The 18,549-nt window shown below is 44.2% G+C and overlaps 1 protein-coding gene across 1 annotated transcript in view; it reads left to right on the forward strand.

The window, feature by feature from the left end:
- Positions 1–9,117: 9,117 nt before the first annotated feature.
- Positions 9,118–18,549, forward strand: part of LOC126355889 (troponin C, isoallergen Bla g 6.0101-like) — a 127,975-nt gene continuing 118,543 nt past the window's right edge. The window contains exon 1 of the mRNA XM_050006394.1: positions 9,118–9,208. Coding sequence (XP_049862351.1) covers positions 9,206–9,208 — 3 coding nt within the window. The 5' untranslated portion in view covers positions 9,118–9,205. The remainder of the gene's footprint in view (positions 9,209–18,549) is intronic.

Raw genomic sequence — 18,549 nt, forward strand, 5'->3', positions numbered from 1 at the left:
ATGTCGCATAGTATAATGACTGAATGTTTTGGAAAAGACAGCTAGAGTACATACATATTAAGTACACGTTTCATTACCTGTTAATTCGAAGTTTACTTCTTTTCAGCATAATACACATGTTTTCTTTCAGGTCAATAATCCATTTCGTATTTTTCCCAGGAGAAGCTTTTCATGATATTTATATGCTATAAACACTAAATTATGAAATCTGTTCTAGTACTTATATTTTTTTACCCAGTTGTGTCTATCATTTATGAATGTGATCACATATACTCTACTTGTCTACTTATTTCATAACCTTGCTACAACTGACTCATGACGAATGACGTTATTAATCCTTATTTCCAGCAATAAGTCAAAAGCAAATATTTTCATGCCCCAGCAATTAATTATCGATCCCAACGCAATGCATTGCTAGCAAAAAAAAAAAAATAAACAAAAACAAAAAAACACTTATTACCAGTCCCAACTATTACCGGTATACAACTAAATAATGCTACCAATTGAAGATATATTTCTAGTCCAAAATATAATGCAAATTTCTCAGATGTATTGAATCCATTATATCTATGTATTAGTGGACTTTGAGTAGTAGTTCCAATGTATTATATTTTCAATATATCTTATGTCACTTACATGATATCATATATAAACACCAGTAGCTTGATGCTACACTCAACAACTCCTGTTTTGAATGATGACTTGTGAATAATACTGAATAATGTTTTGTAAAAGTACATGAATAATTTGTAAGTGGCCAATGAGTACAGATAATTACTACAGTCATATGAGTTATGATTAGTGTTTTGTAATACTCAATACTTGCTACATGTTCAGTAACTGGCCAATGAGTGCCAATAATTACTGTAATGAGATGACTTATTATGCCAATGATTACTGTAATGAGATGACTTATGATGCCAATGATTACTGTAATGAGATGACTTATGGATAAATGCTATGTCAATCATTTCTATAAATAATATTTTGTTGTACTCTATAAATGTTATGCCAATGATTCCTGTAATGAGAAGACTGATGATGCCACTAATTACTGTAATTAGATGACTTATGAATAATGTTCTGTAATAATTACTGTAACGAGATGTCTTATGAATAATGTTCTGTAATACTCCATATATAGTACAGAAATGTTTAGTAACTAACGAATGCGTGCCAATAATTATTCAAATCGGTTGATACACTAATCTAATTCTCAATGATGACTAGCATAAGACTTAATGTCCTTCACCTTCTGACCCAATTACCAGCAGTTACTGCAATATCCGTATGTCCTCTCCATCCTCATGATCATCCAGCACTATATTTGGTTTTTGCACTAATTCTACGTTGATGTAAGAGTACGGATTCTACAAGAATGTAGTGTGGACATATCAAGCTGTCCACCACCTTGAACGATGGGGATGTCATTATGGTCCTACTGTCTGGTGTACCTAATGTACTACCCAAATGATAACATTGAATATTAATACAACATTTCAGTGTCTTGGCTACACTGATAAATACTTCAGGGAAGAGAACTTCGGAGTTTCTCACTTGGTGTCGCGCTTCTGCAGAAAGATATGGACTTTCAGTGCAGCTACGTGCAACCCACTCTGCTACAACCATGATGCAATTCCTCCCATTCCTTTCCCAATTCTTATAAAATGGTAAAGACTTATACAGTGCATTTAAATTCTTGTACAACGATAGTGACATATACAGTGCGTGTGCACTTCATTTCATTTGTTAATAAGATCAGTTGTCCAAAAAATGCTAAAGACTTAGAGAGTGCGTGTGCACATTATTTCACTCCTTCATATGTCTAAATCATGTAAAAATGCTAAAGAGTTATACAGTACATGTGCACTTTATGATATTTGTTAATATATTTTGTACTCATTGCGTATACATTTTGTCTTTTCTTAATAAGTTCTGCACTTATCAATAATGTATATACTCTGTGCTGTAGCCTTAGTAAACTAAATAGATTATAGAAAAATTTGTTGCTCATGGCAAGTCCAATTGACTCACCATCGCTGCCAAATTTTTGACACCCCCCTCCCCCCCCCCCCCCCCCCCAGTGGAGGGTTATCTAAGAGGTCCATGATTAAGGAATTTGTTCTTAGCGCACTCGAGCAGATGTAATTTCGATGGACTGCTCACGCGCTGCCTGCGGTATGTAAGCTATAAGAGAATCTGAGACCAAAGAGCAGTGTTGACTGCAGTAGGAACTGTGTAGCAGTAGGAGTAAGTAGTTGCTAACGAGCAGTCTAGAGTGTGAAATTCACACTATTGATACTGGTAAGATCTTCTAAGATCCAAGCATTAGAGTATACTTCCTAACCTGGTGAATATAATGTCTCCATTAATTTATTTTGTTTATGGCAGATTTGTATAGCAATAATTCCAGTGGCAGATCCTTCCACCACCAGAACATTACACGAAGTCCCTAAGCTTACACACTACTTAACTTAAATTATCCTAAGGACAAACACACACCCATGCCCGAGGGAGGACTCGAAATTCCGCCGGGATCAGCTGCGCAGTCCATGTCTGCAGCGCCTAAGACCGCTCGGCTAATCCCGCACGGCCTTTATCAAAGTCGGAAACGTGATGGTACGCATTTCTCCTCCTTACACGAGGCATCACAACAACGTTTCTCCAGGCAACGCCTGTCAACTGCTGTTTGTGTATGAGAAATCGGTTGGAAACTTTCCTCATGCCAGCACGTTGTAGGCGTCGCCACTGGCGCCAACCTTGTGTGAATGCTCTGAAAGGCTAATCATTTGCATATCACAACATCTTCTTCCTGTCGGTTAAATATCGCGTGTGGTCCGTGGTTTAGCAAATTTAATGTAGTGTATATTCTCAGGGCATATTCCCAATTTCATAGTATAGTTAGACGGAATCCGCCACATGTTTATTCTATATCATCATTTAATCATACAGACTGTTGCCCCTGCCACTACTGAAAAGGCTGCTGCCCCTCTTCAGGAACCACACGTTTGTCTGGCCTCTCAACAGATACCCCTCCGTTGTGGTTGTACCTACGGTACGGCTATCAGTAACGTTGAGGCACGCAAGCCTCCCTACCAACGGCAAGGTCCATGGTTCATGGGGGAAGTTATTCTATATAACAGATCTAACACGGAAAGCAGCCACACAGATGAATTTGATAAGTTTATCAATAAATGAATTACACTCTAAGAAAATAGAATCGACCAACGACGAAGGAATTATCCAATTGGGATAGAAATCGGAAAATGTGATGATTACAATTTCAGAAAAATTGATGGTTTATTCTAGAGAAGAGCTTGACAAATTGAGCAAGTCAATAACACGTTGGATGAAGTGTGGTCTTTATGCAATCAGATGTTCTGCTTGACATTCACTGACTGTCAGAGTTGTTGGGTGGGCCTCCTGAGGTATGTCGTGAGTAACTCTGTCCAACTGGAACGTTAGATCGTTAAAATCCCAGGATGGTTGGAGGGCCCTGCCCATAATGTTCCAAGAGTTTCCACTGGGGAGAGATCCGGCGATCTTGCTAGCCACGGTAGGGTTTGGCCAGCATGAAGATAAGCAGTAGAAACTCTCGCCTTGAGCGAGCGGGCATTATCATGCTGAGAATGGGATGCCATGCAGCGCAACAAAATGGTGCCTGGAGCACCGTCGACGTACTGCTGCGCTGTAAAGGTGCCGCGAATGATAAGGAAAGGGGTCCTGCTTTGAAAAGAAATGACACTCCAGACGATGTCTCCTGGTTGTCATGGTGGGCGACAGTCACGTTGATATTCCACCGCTGTTCGGGCGTCTCTAGACACGTCTTCCCCTGTCATCAGTGCTCAACACGAAGCTGAAGACAGTTCTACTTCAGTCAACGAGATTCCAGACCGTAGACGTTTCTGCAGACGCCCCACACAGCTTTGGGATACCAACCTGACCGTAGCCCGCCATTTGGCCTGACAGCAGGGAGCTACGGTCTGGTGTGGCATATCTTTTCACAGCAGGACCCTTTCGTTGTCAGACGCGGCACCTTCATAGGACAGCGGTACGTCGACAATGTTCTACAACCCGTTTGTTGCTCTTCAAGGCAAGCCATCCTGCGAATGTATATACCGATGAACCAAAGCCGGCCGCTGTGGCCGAAAGGTTCTAGGCGCTTTAGTTCGGAACCGCGCTGCTGCTACGGTCGCAGGTTCGAATCCTGCTTCGGGCATGAATGTGTGGGATGTCCTTAGGTTAGTTAGGTTTAAGTAGTTCTACGTCTAGGAGACTGATGACCTCAGCTGTTAATTGCATAGTGCTTAGAGCAAATTCAACCACTTTTTATATACATACAGGTAGAATATGGCGCTGCGGTAGCAACGCCTATATAAGACAACAAGTGTCTGGAGCAGTTGTTAGATTGGTTACTGCTGCCACAATGGCAGGTTATCAAGATTTAAGTGAGTTTGAACGTGGTGCTACAGTGTAGCGATTAATTGAGGATTTTCCTGTATGACCATTTCACGAGCGTACCGTCAGTATCAGGAATCCGCTAAAACATCAAATTTCCGGCATCGCTGCGGCCGTAAAAAGATCCTGCAAGAACGGGACCAACGACGACTAAAGAGAATCGTTCAAGGTGACAGAAGTGCACCCCTTCCGCAGATCGCTGTAGATTTCAATGCTGGGATATCAACAAGCGTCAACTTGCAAACCATTCAACGAGACATCATCGATATGGGCTTTCGGAGCCGAAGGTTCACTCGTGTACCATTGACTGCACTATGCAAAGCTTTACGCCTCGCCTGGGCCCGTCAACACCGACATCGGACTGTTGAGTGGAAACATGTTGCCCGGTCGGACGAGTCTCGTTTCGAATTGTATCACATGGATCGACGTGCACGGGTGTGGAGAGAACCTCGTGAATCCGTGGACCCTGCATGTCAGCAATGGGCTATTCAAGCTGGTTCACGCTCTGTAATGGTGAGGGCCATGTGCAGTTGGAGTGATAAGGGCTCCTTGATACGTCTAGATACGACTATGATACGTGACACGTACGTAAGCATCCTGTCTGATCACCTGCATACATTCATGTCCATTGTACATTCCGACAGACTTGGGCAATGTCAGCCGGAAAGTGCGACACCCCACACGTCCAGTATTGCTACAGAGGCTCCAAGAACACTCTCTAAGTTTAAGCACTTCCACTGGCCACCAAACTCCCCAGACATGAACGTTATTGAGCATATCTGGGGTGCCTTGCAACGTGCTGTTCAGAAGAGATTCCCACCCCCTCGTACTCTTACGCATTTATCGACAGCCCTGCAAGATTCATGGTGCCAATTCCCTCGAGCACCACTTCGACGTTAGTCGAATCGATGACACGTCTTATTGTGGCTCTTGTGCGTCTTCGCGGATGCCCTACACGATATTAGGCAGGTGTATCAGTTTATTTGTCTGTATGACACTTTTGTAAGTACTATTGGCTGTATGGTCTTTGCTGCCCAATGCCAAAATAAATAAATGAAAGAAATAAAAGCGTCCTTCCGACCTCCACGTTCTGTGGTGAGGCGTGGACATGCAACACACTGTCATCTGCTTTTGGTTTAACCCTCCTTTAACCACTTCCCATAGTTGGTCACAACAACAGCGTGCAAACAGCCGACTAGCCTGCCCTTTACGAGATGCTCGTTCCCAAGTCCGTCAACACAATCCACTCATTGTCAAAGCCGGTTATGTCAGTATTTGCTCCACTTGCTGCACGTATGGTCATCCGAATGATTCCACATATGTCTGTTTTCCGTTGTACACTTTCAATACGGCGTTGCCTGCCGGTCACCTGGATTCATTCTGGCGTTGAGTGGCGATCATAGCATTTTGGGTCATCACTGTCTGCGCTCTGATTGTTGGAACCAACTTCTGTACTTAACTTCGCAATAGCAAGACGCCGCACAGTTTCTTCACTCACTTTTTCTGCGCTTATGTGACAGTCCACAGTCACTGGAAAAAAAATACCCTTCCGCCTGACAACACCGGCTAGGCAAACTGTCTTGCGAGAAAACATCAAAAAATCAACTTCGTATTTTAAGGAGAAAAAAGCACACGTCCAAGATATGAGCCCGAAAAATCGATGACGTTCGAAACTTTTTGTCTTTGTACTGACCCGCTGAATCTATAGCTTTCGTAAACGCGAGCGCACCGCTTGTTTGTCACTCGCTCCCCTCCGCTGCACCCGCTTAACGCTCCAGCGTGAAGCACTGGAGCAGCATTGGAGCTGTCACCATTTGCAAAAGTGGAAAGAAGGGGAATCTTTCAGGGCCGTCAAGAGGAACTTTAAAGTATTAAAACAAAAAAGATATCTGTACACCTGGTGTAGATACCTTGAAAACCAGGGTACACATCAACAAAAGCTTTCCAAGGTGAACACAATATGTCTACACAAATTTAACAACACCTTCAGGAAAAGTTAATGGCCCACGAAGTTAATGTACGGCTGTGGGACGTTCAAGCCAAAATGGAGGTGTGACTAAAATAGTTTAAAGCTTCTGCCAGATGGGAGTACGCTTTGGAGAAGAAACATGGTACTGTGCGGTGAAAAATAGCCCGTGTTACCAACAAAAAGCCGCGTAGTGAGACAGCCATACTTAAGCCACTTATAGAGTTTTTGCTAACACCTGACCTGTTATGGAAATGGTCGATAGACAGAATGTGTACAACACGGCTCAGGTCGATTTTCATCTAGAAGTCACGTCCTGTCGGTCTCTTGCCAAAAGAAGCAACGAAAGGCGTTGACACAGTGGTGCAATCCATCAGTAACACGACGCACAGCTATACAATAATGCCAGCAGTGTCTGAAGATGGACTCTTACTGCCACCTCTGTTTGTTGTTTTAAAAGGGCCGACCGGGACGTTTCTCGCGACAGTCAAACAAAGTTTCTTTAATGCGAACATTATTGTATCTTTCGTTTCACCTTCTGGAAATGTCAACACGGAACATTTGCGGATGTGGCAACGGAAGGTGTTTTCTAAAATAGTGGAAGATGCAAGCAGAATAGTTTAAATTGTTGATTCATTTTCCAACCAACCACAAATATTTGTCAATGTATGAAGAGAACGGAGAAGAAGACATTGCAATTTCTATACTGGCGATACCACCAGATGGAACAAACTCGACACGGGTTCTAGACACCGACGTCAGCTTCTGTCAACGGCTTTCAAATGCAGTCTCATCTTTACAGGCAGTTCTGTGCACCATTGTTTCAGCTTGTCCTGCAGTACGCCTTTTATTGAAGATGCTACCCTAGCGGCCGGCCAGATCGTTTTCAACAAGTGAAATACTCCAGAATGAAATTTTCACTCTGCTGCGGAGTGTGCGCTGATACGAAACTTCCTGGCAGATTAAAGCCGCGTGTAAGACCCAGGCTCGAACTGGGGACCTTTGCCTTTTCGCGGGCTAATGCTCTACAGATTGAGAAGTGCTACTTCTGCAAGGTTCGCAGAAGAGCTTCTGTGAAGTTTGGAAAGTAGGAGACGAGGTACTGGCAGAATCGAACCTGCATGGGTGGCTCAGTCGGTAGAGTGCTTGCCCGCGAAAGGCAAAGCTCCTGAGTTCGAGTCTCGGTCCGGAACACAGTTTTAATATGCCAGGCAGCTTCAAGTTTCACAATAGTAACGTGCTTTGTTCATTGTGTCAAATTGAACTGTTTCTAACTTGTAGCTGGTGTCAGCGATGTCTTTGTTTTGAACATTTTTATTCTGAAATTCACAAATTCTGTGAGAGTGCGTGTCATTAAAGAAGTAGCGTAACGGTATTTAATTATTAACATTAGTGGTGAGTATTATTTTCTTTGAGTTGGAAAGCTGGCACTGATGAAGTGAACAATATTTGGAGCAATTGCGCTATTCTTCAACAGGACGGCATCGGTTGCCACTTTGATGTATAGTACTTCGCTCTCGGGCATCAAATTGCCGCCGTGTGGGAGAGGGTGTGATAGACAAGCGAAGTGCGTGCGGATTTAAAAGCTGTACCTTCAGAAGATCAAACCTGCGCACTATCAGAACAATGGCCGAAATTTTTACGTGGGATCGATTGCCGGGGGTTATGTATTCTACGTGCGTTAATTAAATAAAAAGTCACTTTCAAGTATGATATATGAACAACTTTCGTTACGTCCGTTTTCACGTATCTGTCAAAACAAATCCTGTCGCCCACAATTCAAATTAACACTGACGTTAACTCCTTTTGTCGGAACATCGAATCTTAACTATTATGTGAAAGTTTATTATAGTCCCCGAATTAATTCCTTTCAGATACGCGCACGACGGAACAGCAGAAAGGAACACAAACGACTTGTTGTAACAACCGAACAACGCAATGACGTTACATTACGACAATGTCCGCCCAATGAACATCTCTTTGACTATATCTTTTCTACTCTGCTTAGTTAAATTATTCCTAATTACAGTTTATTCAGCTACTTAACGAAAACATCTAACAAAAAATAAAATAAATTTATCCCAGTCTAAAAGATCCATTATAGTAGATAACTTTAGTGTTGAGTTCCAACAACCAGCGTGCAGGTGTTTTTACTTTGTGAACGGTTCCCCGGGCTTGCTCAATTGACAAGTTTCTGTACAGCTTACTCGTGATTTTAGCTTTGTACAAGAGCTACTTTCAGTTCGTAATATAGTTTTCTACTATTTAACTATCTTCTTTTACATTCTCTCTATTTAATAGATGATGTCTTTCTAAGAAGTCGAAACCGGTTATGATTCCAGGCTGAACGATATAATAAAATCATTTGCTATATAAGAAGGTTACGTCTTCCACTAAAACAGTTTTCCTAGCCTGTGTAAGTTATTCATTTGTTGTCGTCACGTGGAAAGACAATTTGCTAGTGACTAAGGAGTGTCGTAAAAGCGGAGACTAAGCGAGTGACGAAACTGTGTGCCTTTGTGTGTGTGTGTTGGCGTGTTGCCGGGGTGTGGTAAAGCTGGGAGGCCCGCAGGAAAAACGTCAGATATCGCGCAACACGGCCCACGTGGCTTGCGCCATGTGTCACTTCCATAATTGTCTGCGGATGGTGTTTTCTCGTGCCAGCCATACATCACACAAAATACGTGCCCAGAGATAAATTTAGGCGTGAGGTGTGCACGACTGGATGTACCGCGCTTTCAGTCCACATCCAGACGCAGCAGAGGACGCGCCTCAGCGAAGATGGTACGTGTCGCAGCGGTCAGCCCGTCTTCGCGCCTTGGTACTTCCAGAAACCACGGTCGCCGACTGCTGCACTCTGTAGGGTATTGTTTGCAACTGTCAGCTTGCATCCACCTGGTACAGATACAAAAAGACAAGACCATCTGCAAGGACACTTTCGGCGGAAGCTTTGTGAACTGTATCTCAGTTTGTAAGGGAACAACCACCTATGTACACGAGGAAGCGATTGAAATGGCCCAGTGGCTACCGATGAAAACAAATATTACGGAGGACAACGGTTCAGATCCCCATCGGGCCACTCGGATTTACGTTTCCTGTGGATCCATTATGTGGTTCGAGGCAAATGCCGCTATGGTTAGTACGAAAAGGACATTCCATTTCGCTCCTCACAGTCAGACTGCGTCATCAACGGAACTATAATTTTCCTCCCTTTTTGTACTAAACTATATAGTAAATAATTTTAACCCAGGTTCCCTTTGCTTTTTTTTCTAAACAGAGTATCCAGTGAGTATTCCATACGGCTGCAAGACTTCTTGTTTTATGAAATCATCTATGCAAATTAAAGTCTACCAGCTCGTTTTTCTGTCTTTGTGTGATAGAGTTTTCACTATCAGACAGATTGATTCATGAGGAAGGTATGTGTGTATAATTTACAAATATTTTGTGCAAACTGACAAAACTATCATGAATGAAAGTCTCCCGCTGCGGTTTTCTCTCTGTATGTGAAGACTGATTTCAAGAAGTACTGTACGGATTTTGATACGGTTTTAACTAACAGGCAGACAGACTCATGAGGCAGGCTTTGTATGTGATTTAGTACCAACGCAATAAACAGTCTGGCTGTAGACCGGTCAAAGCCGGGGCGAGTCGCTTGTTTCTTACAATGATCAAATTTTCTTTCACGCATACTTACATGGCTTACATATCATGAGTTTCATATGAGCGTATATTGCTAATACGTTTTGTGCTACCCTTTGAGAGTTTTGTCCATACTGACGGTATAATTTCTAATCTTTGTGAGTACGGGAAAAATACTTAAAAATTACGCTACCTACCTGTGCTCATATGAAACAAAATTAGTGAAAATCATCAGCAAATTGGAAACAAAAATTAACTGCAACTACGTATTCTGTTAGGTTGGTGCATAAGATCGTAGCCTTTTTTTCCTCGTACAAAGACCAGCGGGCATACATTAAAGATAATGCTATGCACTACTTTGTCGAAAACTGATATGTTATGCATCTGGCGGATCAGCTACTGTATACTGTTCTATGAACTGCTTCCTGGAGGTGTAACCATCACTGCCGACATTTATTGTCAATAACTGAGTCGTCTTGCAGACGCAGTCCAAGAACAACGACGAGGAAGACTGCGTGAAGCGATGTTACTCAGCAATAACGGCCGCTCCCATTCTGACAGAAAAGACTATATAGCAGTTAGGTTAGGAAGTAGTTCGGCAGCCCCTTGTTAACCTAATCTTGAGCCCTCAGATTTTCATCTTTTCCGCTCTCTATCAAAAAACCTTCAAGGAACTTCCTTTCCGGATGCAAATGTACTACGAACATGGAGCGACGAGTTCTTCGCCTCACGCCGGCCGCGGTGGCCGTGCGGTTCTGGCGCTGCAGTCCGGAACCGCGGGGCTGCTACCGTCGCAGGTTCGAATCCTGCCTCGGGCATGGTTGTGTGTGATGTCCTTAGCTTAGTTAGGTTTAAGTAGTTCTAAGTTCTAAGGGACTTATTACCTCAGACGTTAAGTCCTATAGTGCTCAGAGCCATTTGAACCATTTTTTTATCCACACGCTACTGACGTAGTACTCCTGCCAATTACTCACTTTACTAACAGCGTTTCGGCGATTTCTGTCCGTGTTGTGCGTCTGCAGTGAAAGGATCAATGGCAGGCCTCACCTTTATTATATATGTGGTGTCTGTTCTTTCGGACATGACTCACGGGAATCGGCGAAACGCCGCGAGTAATGAGCCTAATGGGTAAGGGCAGTACGTAGCAGTGTGTGTGGATCAGTCGAGGATTCGGGTCTGACGGGCAAGCGTTCCAGGGTGGTGCGGATTCCTTTGTTGACAGAGCATCTGTCTTGGGAGCAGCAGATCCAGGTTGGAATCCCCGTTCGCCACAACTTTTCAGCATTCCCACTAGCAGCTAAGTGTCATTCGTCTTTATCTCAATTCTTATTATAATACTATTTAATAATTTAATTGGATTATTCCTATATACTTTTACCGGAACAAGATATATAGCATTAATTCCTTTGTGTTCTGGTCAAATTGTTGTCATCATTTCACTACCACAGGACGAGTCATCGCATCTGGTCCACAAAGCACCAGAATTTCGCCGTGAATCCGTAACTCATACTCTCTTCTGACGATGCGCCACATTTATTGCAAAATGGTCTTAGAATGGAGCGAACTCTAATTTACATGGTACTTTCTGAAGTCCATACGTAGCACTCATGTTTATAATTCTCAGCTGTTTTTAACAAAGCAACTGTCTCGTTTTAAGAGCGATATTATGGGCTGTGAGCGAGAGCTCACCGTAAAAACTCAAGTTCTACTATGGTGAAGCTCTTATGCCGCTACGTTCACTTGTGATTTTGTCTGTCTGTATTAAACGCATGTGCAAAGTCCATGTGACGTACGACGCCTTACATTATTTAGTAGCAGTTTCGGATAGCAGTGAGGTGCTCACTGACCAGACAAGTGCAGTAACCCGGCCGTAGTGGCCGTGCGGTTCTAGGCGCTACAGTCTGGAACCAAGCGACCGCTACGGTCGCAGGTTCGAATCCTGCCTCGGGCATGGATGTGTGTGAAGTCCTTAGGTTAGGTTTAAGTAGTTCAAAGTTATAGGCGACTGATGACCTAAGAAGTTTAGTCGCAAAGTGCTCAGAGCCTTTTTTTGAACAAGTGCAGTAAACATCATATTCTGGAATATTTCTTCTTTCAGCATCCAGATACTCTCCACGCGGTCACCTAATACAGTTCACCTAACATAGAAAATAACTTATCTTGGGTTATATGTGTGTCTATTTTCCCATTGACTTCGTATCGCCGAAACTTGTGTTACATTGCCCTGAGCCTGTAATAACGATACTGTATTACTACGAGGCAAACATGTATGGCGCGAGCCTTCGTGTTTGCAACGAAGATCTCTAATGTAAGTCTTGTGGCGTCGGGAACCAAAAAGTGAACAGTTCAGTCGCCTGCAAGCTTTAGTGAAACAACGTCATTATGGCTTGAGGTCACATGAAGTATATCACTCAACTTGAGAATACACTACTATGAAATCAATTTATTAAACAAGACATACCAACGTTCCCCTAAGCGACAGACTGAAATCATCTGTTATCATAGCTTGCATATACAACAATGTGAAGATATTTACTGCTTATGCCTAATTCGGCCAGAGGATATCTTACAGCTAGCAGAATCTGCTAGTAAGTGATACACAAGCTCGCCCTCTTGGCCGTGCGGTCTAACGTACGGTTTTCCGGAGTGGGAAGGAGCGCCTCGTCCCCGGCACGAATCCGCCCGGTGGACTTGTGTCGAGGTCGGGTGAGCCGGCCAGTCTGTGGATGGTTTTTAGGCGGTTTTCCATCTGCCTCGATGAATGCGGGCTGGTTCCCCTCATTCCGTCCCAGTTACACTATGTCGGCGATTGCTGCGCGAACAATTTCTCCACGTAAGCGTACACCACCATTACTCTACCACGTAAACATAGGGGTTACACTCGTCTGGTGTGAGACGTTCACTAGGGGGTCAACCGGGGGCCAAACCGCACAGTAACCCTGGGGTTGTGGACCACTGCGGCTGCGGCGGGGACGGAGCCTCTCCGTCGCTTCTAGGCCCCCGGTTGACATACAATACAACACAAGTGATACACAAGGATTGTGTATCGAACGGCACCTACGGAATGTCCTCAGTACGTTGCAAGTGTCATTAATGATCAGAACAGTGTTCTGTGTTGTTGTGAGTGCCGGAGCTAAGTGATTGCAAAGTTGGCAGACTTTTGGTGTTCGTACGGCTAGTACTACCGTAAACAAGGGAGCCGAAGTGTTCGTTGTTTCAAGAGCCGGCATACGAGGAAAGCGGATAAAAGCTCATCCGCTAAGATACAACGGGAAAGAAAGTATGAGTTGAGTGATCATGATTGACGAGAATCGTGATGGAAAATAAAAGGATGATCGCTGCAACAGTCGCTGCAGTGATGAATGTCGCACTCGCGAGTGCTGTTAGAACCAAAACAACACGACTGGAGCTCCGTAAGCAGTAAATTGCAGGGCGAGCTGGATTCCACAACCAATCAGTGATGAAAATGTCCGTGCCAGGGAAACGTGGTGTCGAAGCCATAACATCTGGTCTAGACGGATGAGCGTCGTTTTACACTGTTTACAACTCCTGGCACAGTTTACGTTCCAAAAGTGAAACATGGTTGGGATTCGGTGATGATTTAGGCAGCCATATTATACACTCCTGGAAATTGAAATAAGAACACCGTGAATTCATTGTCCCAGGAAGGGGAAACTTTATTGACACATTCCTGGGGTCAGATACATAACATGATCACACTGACAGAACCACAGGCACATAGACACAGGCAACAGAGCATGCACAATGTCGGCACTAGTACAGTGTATATCCACCTTTCGCAGCAATGCAGGCTGCTATTCTCCCATGGAGACGATCGTAGAGATGCTGGATGTAGTCCTGTGGAACGGCTTGCCATGCCATTTCCACCTGGCGCTCACCTGCACGGCGCCAAACACGCATACGACCGTAATTGGCACCAAGGCAGAAGCGACTCTCATCGCTGAAGACGACACGTCTCCATTCGTCCCTCCATTCACGCCTGTCGCGACACCACTGGAGGCGGGCTGCACGATGTTGGGGCGTGAGCGGAAGACGGCCTAACGGTGTGCGGGACCGTAGCCCAGCTTCATGGAGACGGTTGCGAATGGTCCTCGCCGATACTCCAGGAGCAACAGTGTCCCTATTTTGCTGGGAAGTGGCGGTGCGGTCCCCTACGGCACTGCGTAGGATCCTACGGTCTTGGCGTGCATCCGTGCGTCGCTGCGGTCCGGTCCCAGGTCGACGGGCACGTGCACCTTCCGCCGACCACTGGCGACAACATCGATGTACTGTGGAGACCTCAAGCCCCACGTGTTGAACAATTCGGCGGTACGTCCACCCGGCCTCCCGCATGCCCACTATACGCCCTCGCTCAAAGTCCGTCAACTGCACATACGGTTCACGTCCACGCTGTCGCGGCATGCTACCAGTGTTAAAGACTGCGATGGAGCTCCGTATGCCAGGGCAAACTGGCTGACACTGACGGCGGCGGTGCACAAATGCTGCGCAGCTAGCGCCATTCGACGGTCAACACCGCGGTTCCTGGTGTGTCCGCTGTGCCGTGCCTGTGATCATTGCTTGTACAGCCCTCTCGCAGTGTCCGGAGCAAGTATGGTGGGTCTGACACACCGGTGTCAATGTGTTCTTTCTTCCAGTTCCAGGAGTGTAGTATTCCGTGAGTCCCATTGTTACTCTGCAAGTCGCATTATTGCCAAGGATTATATTACCATGTTGACCGGTCAGGCTCATCCCATGGTACAGGATTTCTTTCCCAATTGCGATGCTTTGTTTGGAGACAGGCACTGTGTTCACACAGCTCGCATAGTCCAGTACTCGTTTTGTGAGCGCGATGATGAATTCTCGCATCTCACCTGATCTCCAAAGATACCAGATCTGAATACTGTTGAGCCTCTGTGGTCTGCTTTGGACTGAAGGGTGCCTGATCGTGATCCATATCCACCATCGTGACCTGAAGTTCCAGTATTTGGCAGGAGCGACGGTATATATTCTCTTGGAAGCCACAGAGTGTTTGCCCATTCAGAGACAACTGGGAATATGTTTTGGACGGCAGCGAGATTCCTGAACCACATTAGGCATGATAACGTGGCGTGTTTGTGGTGGTTCCCAAATTTTTGTCCACCCCCCGTAAGGTGCGTTTCATAAGTCCCGATAAAAGAGCAACTCAACGAGCGATGTAGGAGCATCACGCAACAGTGGCGCACCAAACAAGACTTCCATATCACAGATGGTTGTTACGGTGACCAGTGACTGTTATACAGTACTAAATGCGTGTCGTAGGGCTAGACTATAAGAGGACACCAGTAATCTTACCATTGCCGATTCTTTAAAGATTTGTTCGAAGATGAAGGAACCACTTCGTGGTATTCGCTTCAGAACTGTTCCAGAGATTTGACAGGCAGTAGACCGCTCCATTCGCACCATCAACAGAACAGGTATACTAATGGTATGCTACGCCTTCCACTTCGCTGGCAACGTGTGCTACACAATGCTGGTGACTACTTTGAAGGACAGTAACAAGCTATCATGTAACTCTTTTGTATCGGTTATGAATAAATAGTTGCCACTGTTTAAGTTCCAACCCTCGTATATGTATATACAGGGTGGTCAGAAAAAGTCTGAAACGCTTGTCGTGATGTTGCAGGGCAGATTGTACTGAGACATAAATGTTAAGAGAAAAATGCCATACGTTGCGCCGTTCCGAGTTATTTAGCATTGAAGTTAGCCAATCTGGGCGTCGCGCGCGTACATTCAAGTTCCAGCTAAGGAGAAACAGCACGCGTTGGGCAACACCGCCCCTGGCAGGCCGCTTGAATGCGAGCGCGCGGCGCCCCGATTGGCTACATCCAGTGCTTAATAACTCGGAAACGGCACAACGTGTCGAATTTCTTTCTTAACATTTATATCACGGTGCAACCTGCTCTGCAACACCCCTACGAGCGTTTCAGACATTTTCCGACCACCCTATAATCACATACTCACTATCACAAGATTATGCTTTCACCATCACACTTCAGCAGTGTACACTGTGCACCACATAATCTCTGCCATCTTACAGTCTGGCAGTCTCATTTAATACGGCATGTCTTTCAAGGCCTCTGAAAAAAACAACAAAGTTTAAGCAGCAGCAAGATCATTCTTATGTAATAAGATATTACACATTTGCGCTTACTGCTTTATGTATACACATTTTATGATGGCCTCCCTGTTTGGCCAAGATCCTCTCTACTGTTTGGCTTCTAGGTATTCAGTTAAACTATACAGGGATAAGGAGACTAAATAACCTTTTAATTTGTTTCTGAAAACAGATTTCTTTCCAACGCTTTTTATTCTGGGTGGTATTCTATAGTATAAAATGCTCCCAGCTGTCATAGGCTCTTTTTAGGATACCTTGAGCCGCTTCCTGTGTAGATTACAACCACCCCAATTTCTCGTGTTGTAATTGTGTATATCTCAATTCTATTGGACAGTGTTGTTTCTTTCACGTGCACAATTGTTTCAAATATATGTGGTGAACGGACTGTCAAAATATTATGTTCCCTGGATTTATTTGGGCCAGATTTGGAATGCATCTAACAATCTTCTTTTGAAGCAACACTAACCTATAGATATGCATATGTGCAATACTTCCCAGACTAAAATGCAGTATGATAAGGAGAGGGAGGAGGGCGGGTAGACTACACCATAATACATTGTTAATAACGTGTCTGTTCACTGTCCTAGAAATCTTTCTCATTAAGAATACGTAGGTGCTTACTTCTGAGCATTCTTTGCTGATATGTTCTTCCCATGCCACATGCTTATCAACAATGACACCCCAGAATTTGTAATTCCTTACTTCTTTGAGGACTGCGTTACCCAGTTCGAGAGAAATACTGTCAGTCTCTGCAGCTTTATTCGCTAGTAGTTGTATGTACGCTGACTTAATCGCATTTATTTCGTAGATTCACTCTGTTAGTACAGTTCGGTTAAACTAGTTTTTCATGCATCTCATTGCTTACGACGTAGTACCTTCTAATCTATGTTTTGCACAACAGTATAATTTTACAGGTACATTCAGTGGTAACCGAGTGACTGTTACGGTCGCAGGTTCGAATCCTGCCTTGGGCATGGATGCGTGTGATGTCCTTAGGTTGGTTAGGTTTAAGTAGTTTACGTTCTAGGGGACTGATGACCTCAGATGTTAAGTCCCATAGTGCTCAGAGCCATTCTTTGAAGACATGTACATGGTTTCTAACTATAATACGTGATTTACTGTATTAAACTTACAACGTAAGATTATACCTGTTAATGAATAGCCTGTGTCAGAATTTGAAGTTCACAGATTCGGTCAATGAAATAACGAAAATTAAATTTTTGTTGCTCCTGGAAGCTGTTATATAGGCAACGTGGAATTAGGTTTCAGTGATTCGATGATGTTAGCCGTTTAGTAATACAGACGTCGGATGCTAGCAAATCGCAAGAACAAACGAACTGATTACGGACACTGCTTGTTAACGGACGCTGTTTGAAACGCTGAAATAAATCTTAAGTCTTTAAATTGCGATTTCGTCAGTCATCCATTTCCGTATCGGTAGGATTCACCTTCGGTGAGTTTGATAGGGCCAAGTTGCAGTCCTGAACTCTTTCTTTCTTTGTCACTGTGTTCAGCCTGCTACATTACAGCACTGCACCGTCAACGTCCACTTTAAATATTTTTAACGCGTGCTCAAGCTTTTGCCGATCTTCTACAGTTGCTTGTTTTATTAAGAGGCTTTGTGTAGAGTGCTTCAAAATGTTCAAAGAAACATTTTTAGATATTTTTATTACATTATGGTCCAAATCGTTCCGACTGGATTTAGGTCGCCGTGATATGGAGGTAGTTATAGAACCGTTTTCTTGTGTTTCCTTACACGACGTTCAAAGGCTTAGGTTTACTCGTCTTAGCAACGTCATGCTGTTCTCTCTTGTGCCACTAAGATAAGCTACACCTACACTATGCTCCGCAAGCTACCTTGCGGTGTGTGGCGGAGAGAACTTTTTATAGCATCGTCAGCTTCACCCTATCTATCGTCTTCCCATTGCGTATAGTCCGCGAGAAGAAACATCGCCGGGTAGCCTGCGTGTGCATTCGAATCTCTCTAGATTTTCTTCGTGGCCTTTTCGTGAGAATACTTGTGAGGGACCCCTTCTAGGAACATACTGTAATAATAAACCGAACCGCGATGTGGAACGCCTCTCTTCGCGTCTCTCATCGGAGTTGGTTGATCACTCTGTGACGCTTTTGTGCTTGCTAAACGAACCTGTAACGAAACGCGCTGCTCTTCTTTGGATCTTCTCTATTTCCTCTATGAGCCCTATCTGGGACGGATCCTATACTGATGAGAAATAGGGAAGTGTTGCTCGAACTAGTCTTTTGTAACTTCCTTCTTTTGTTGATTTCATGAGGATTGTTCTAACGAATCTCTGTTCGGCGTCTGCCTTACTTG

Source organism: Schistocerca gregaria, chromosome 3 (assembly GCF_023897955.1).
Source record: "Schistocerca gregaria isolate iqSchGreg1 chromosome 3, iqSchGreg1.2, whole genome shotgun sequence".
NCBI classification, from domain to species: Eukaryota; Metazoa; Arthropoda; class Insecta; order Orthoptera; family Acrididae; genus Schistocerca; species Schistocerca gregaria.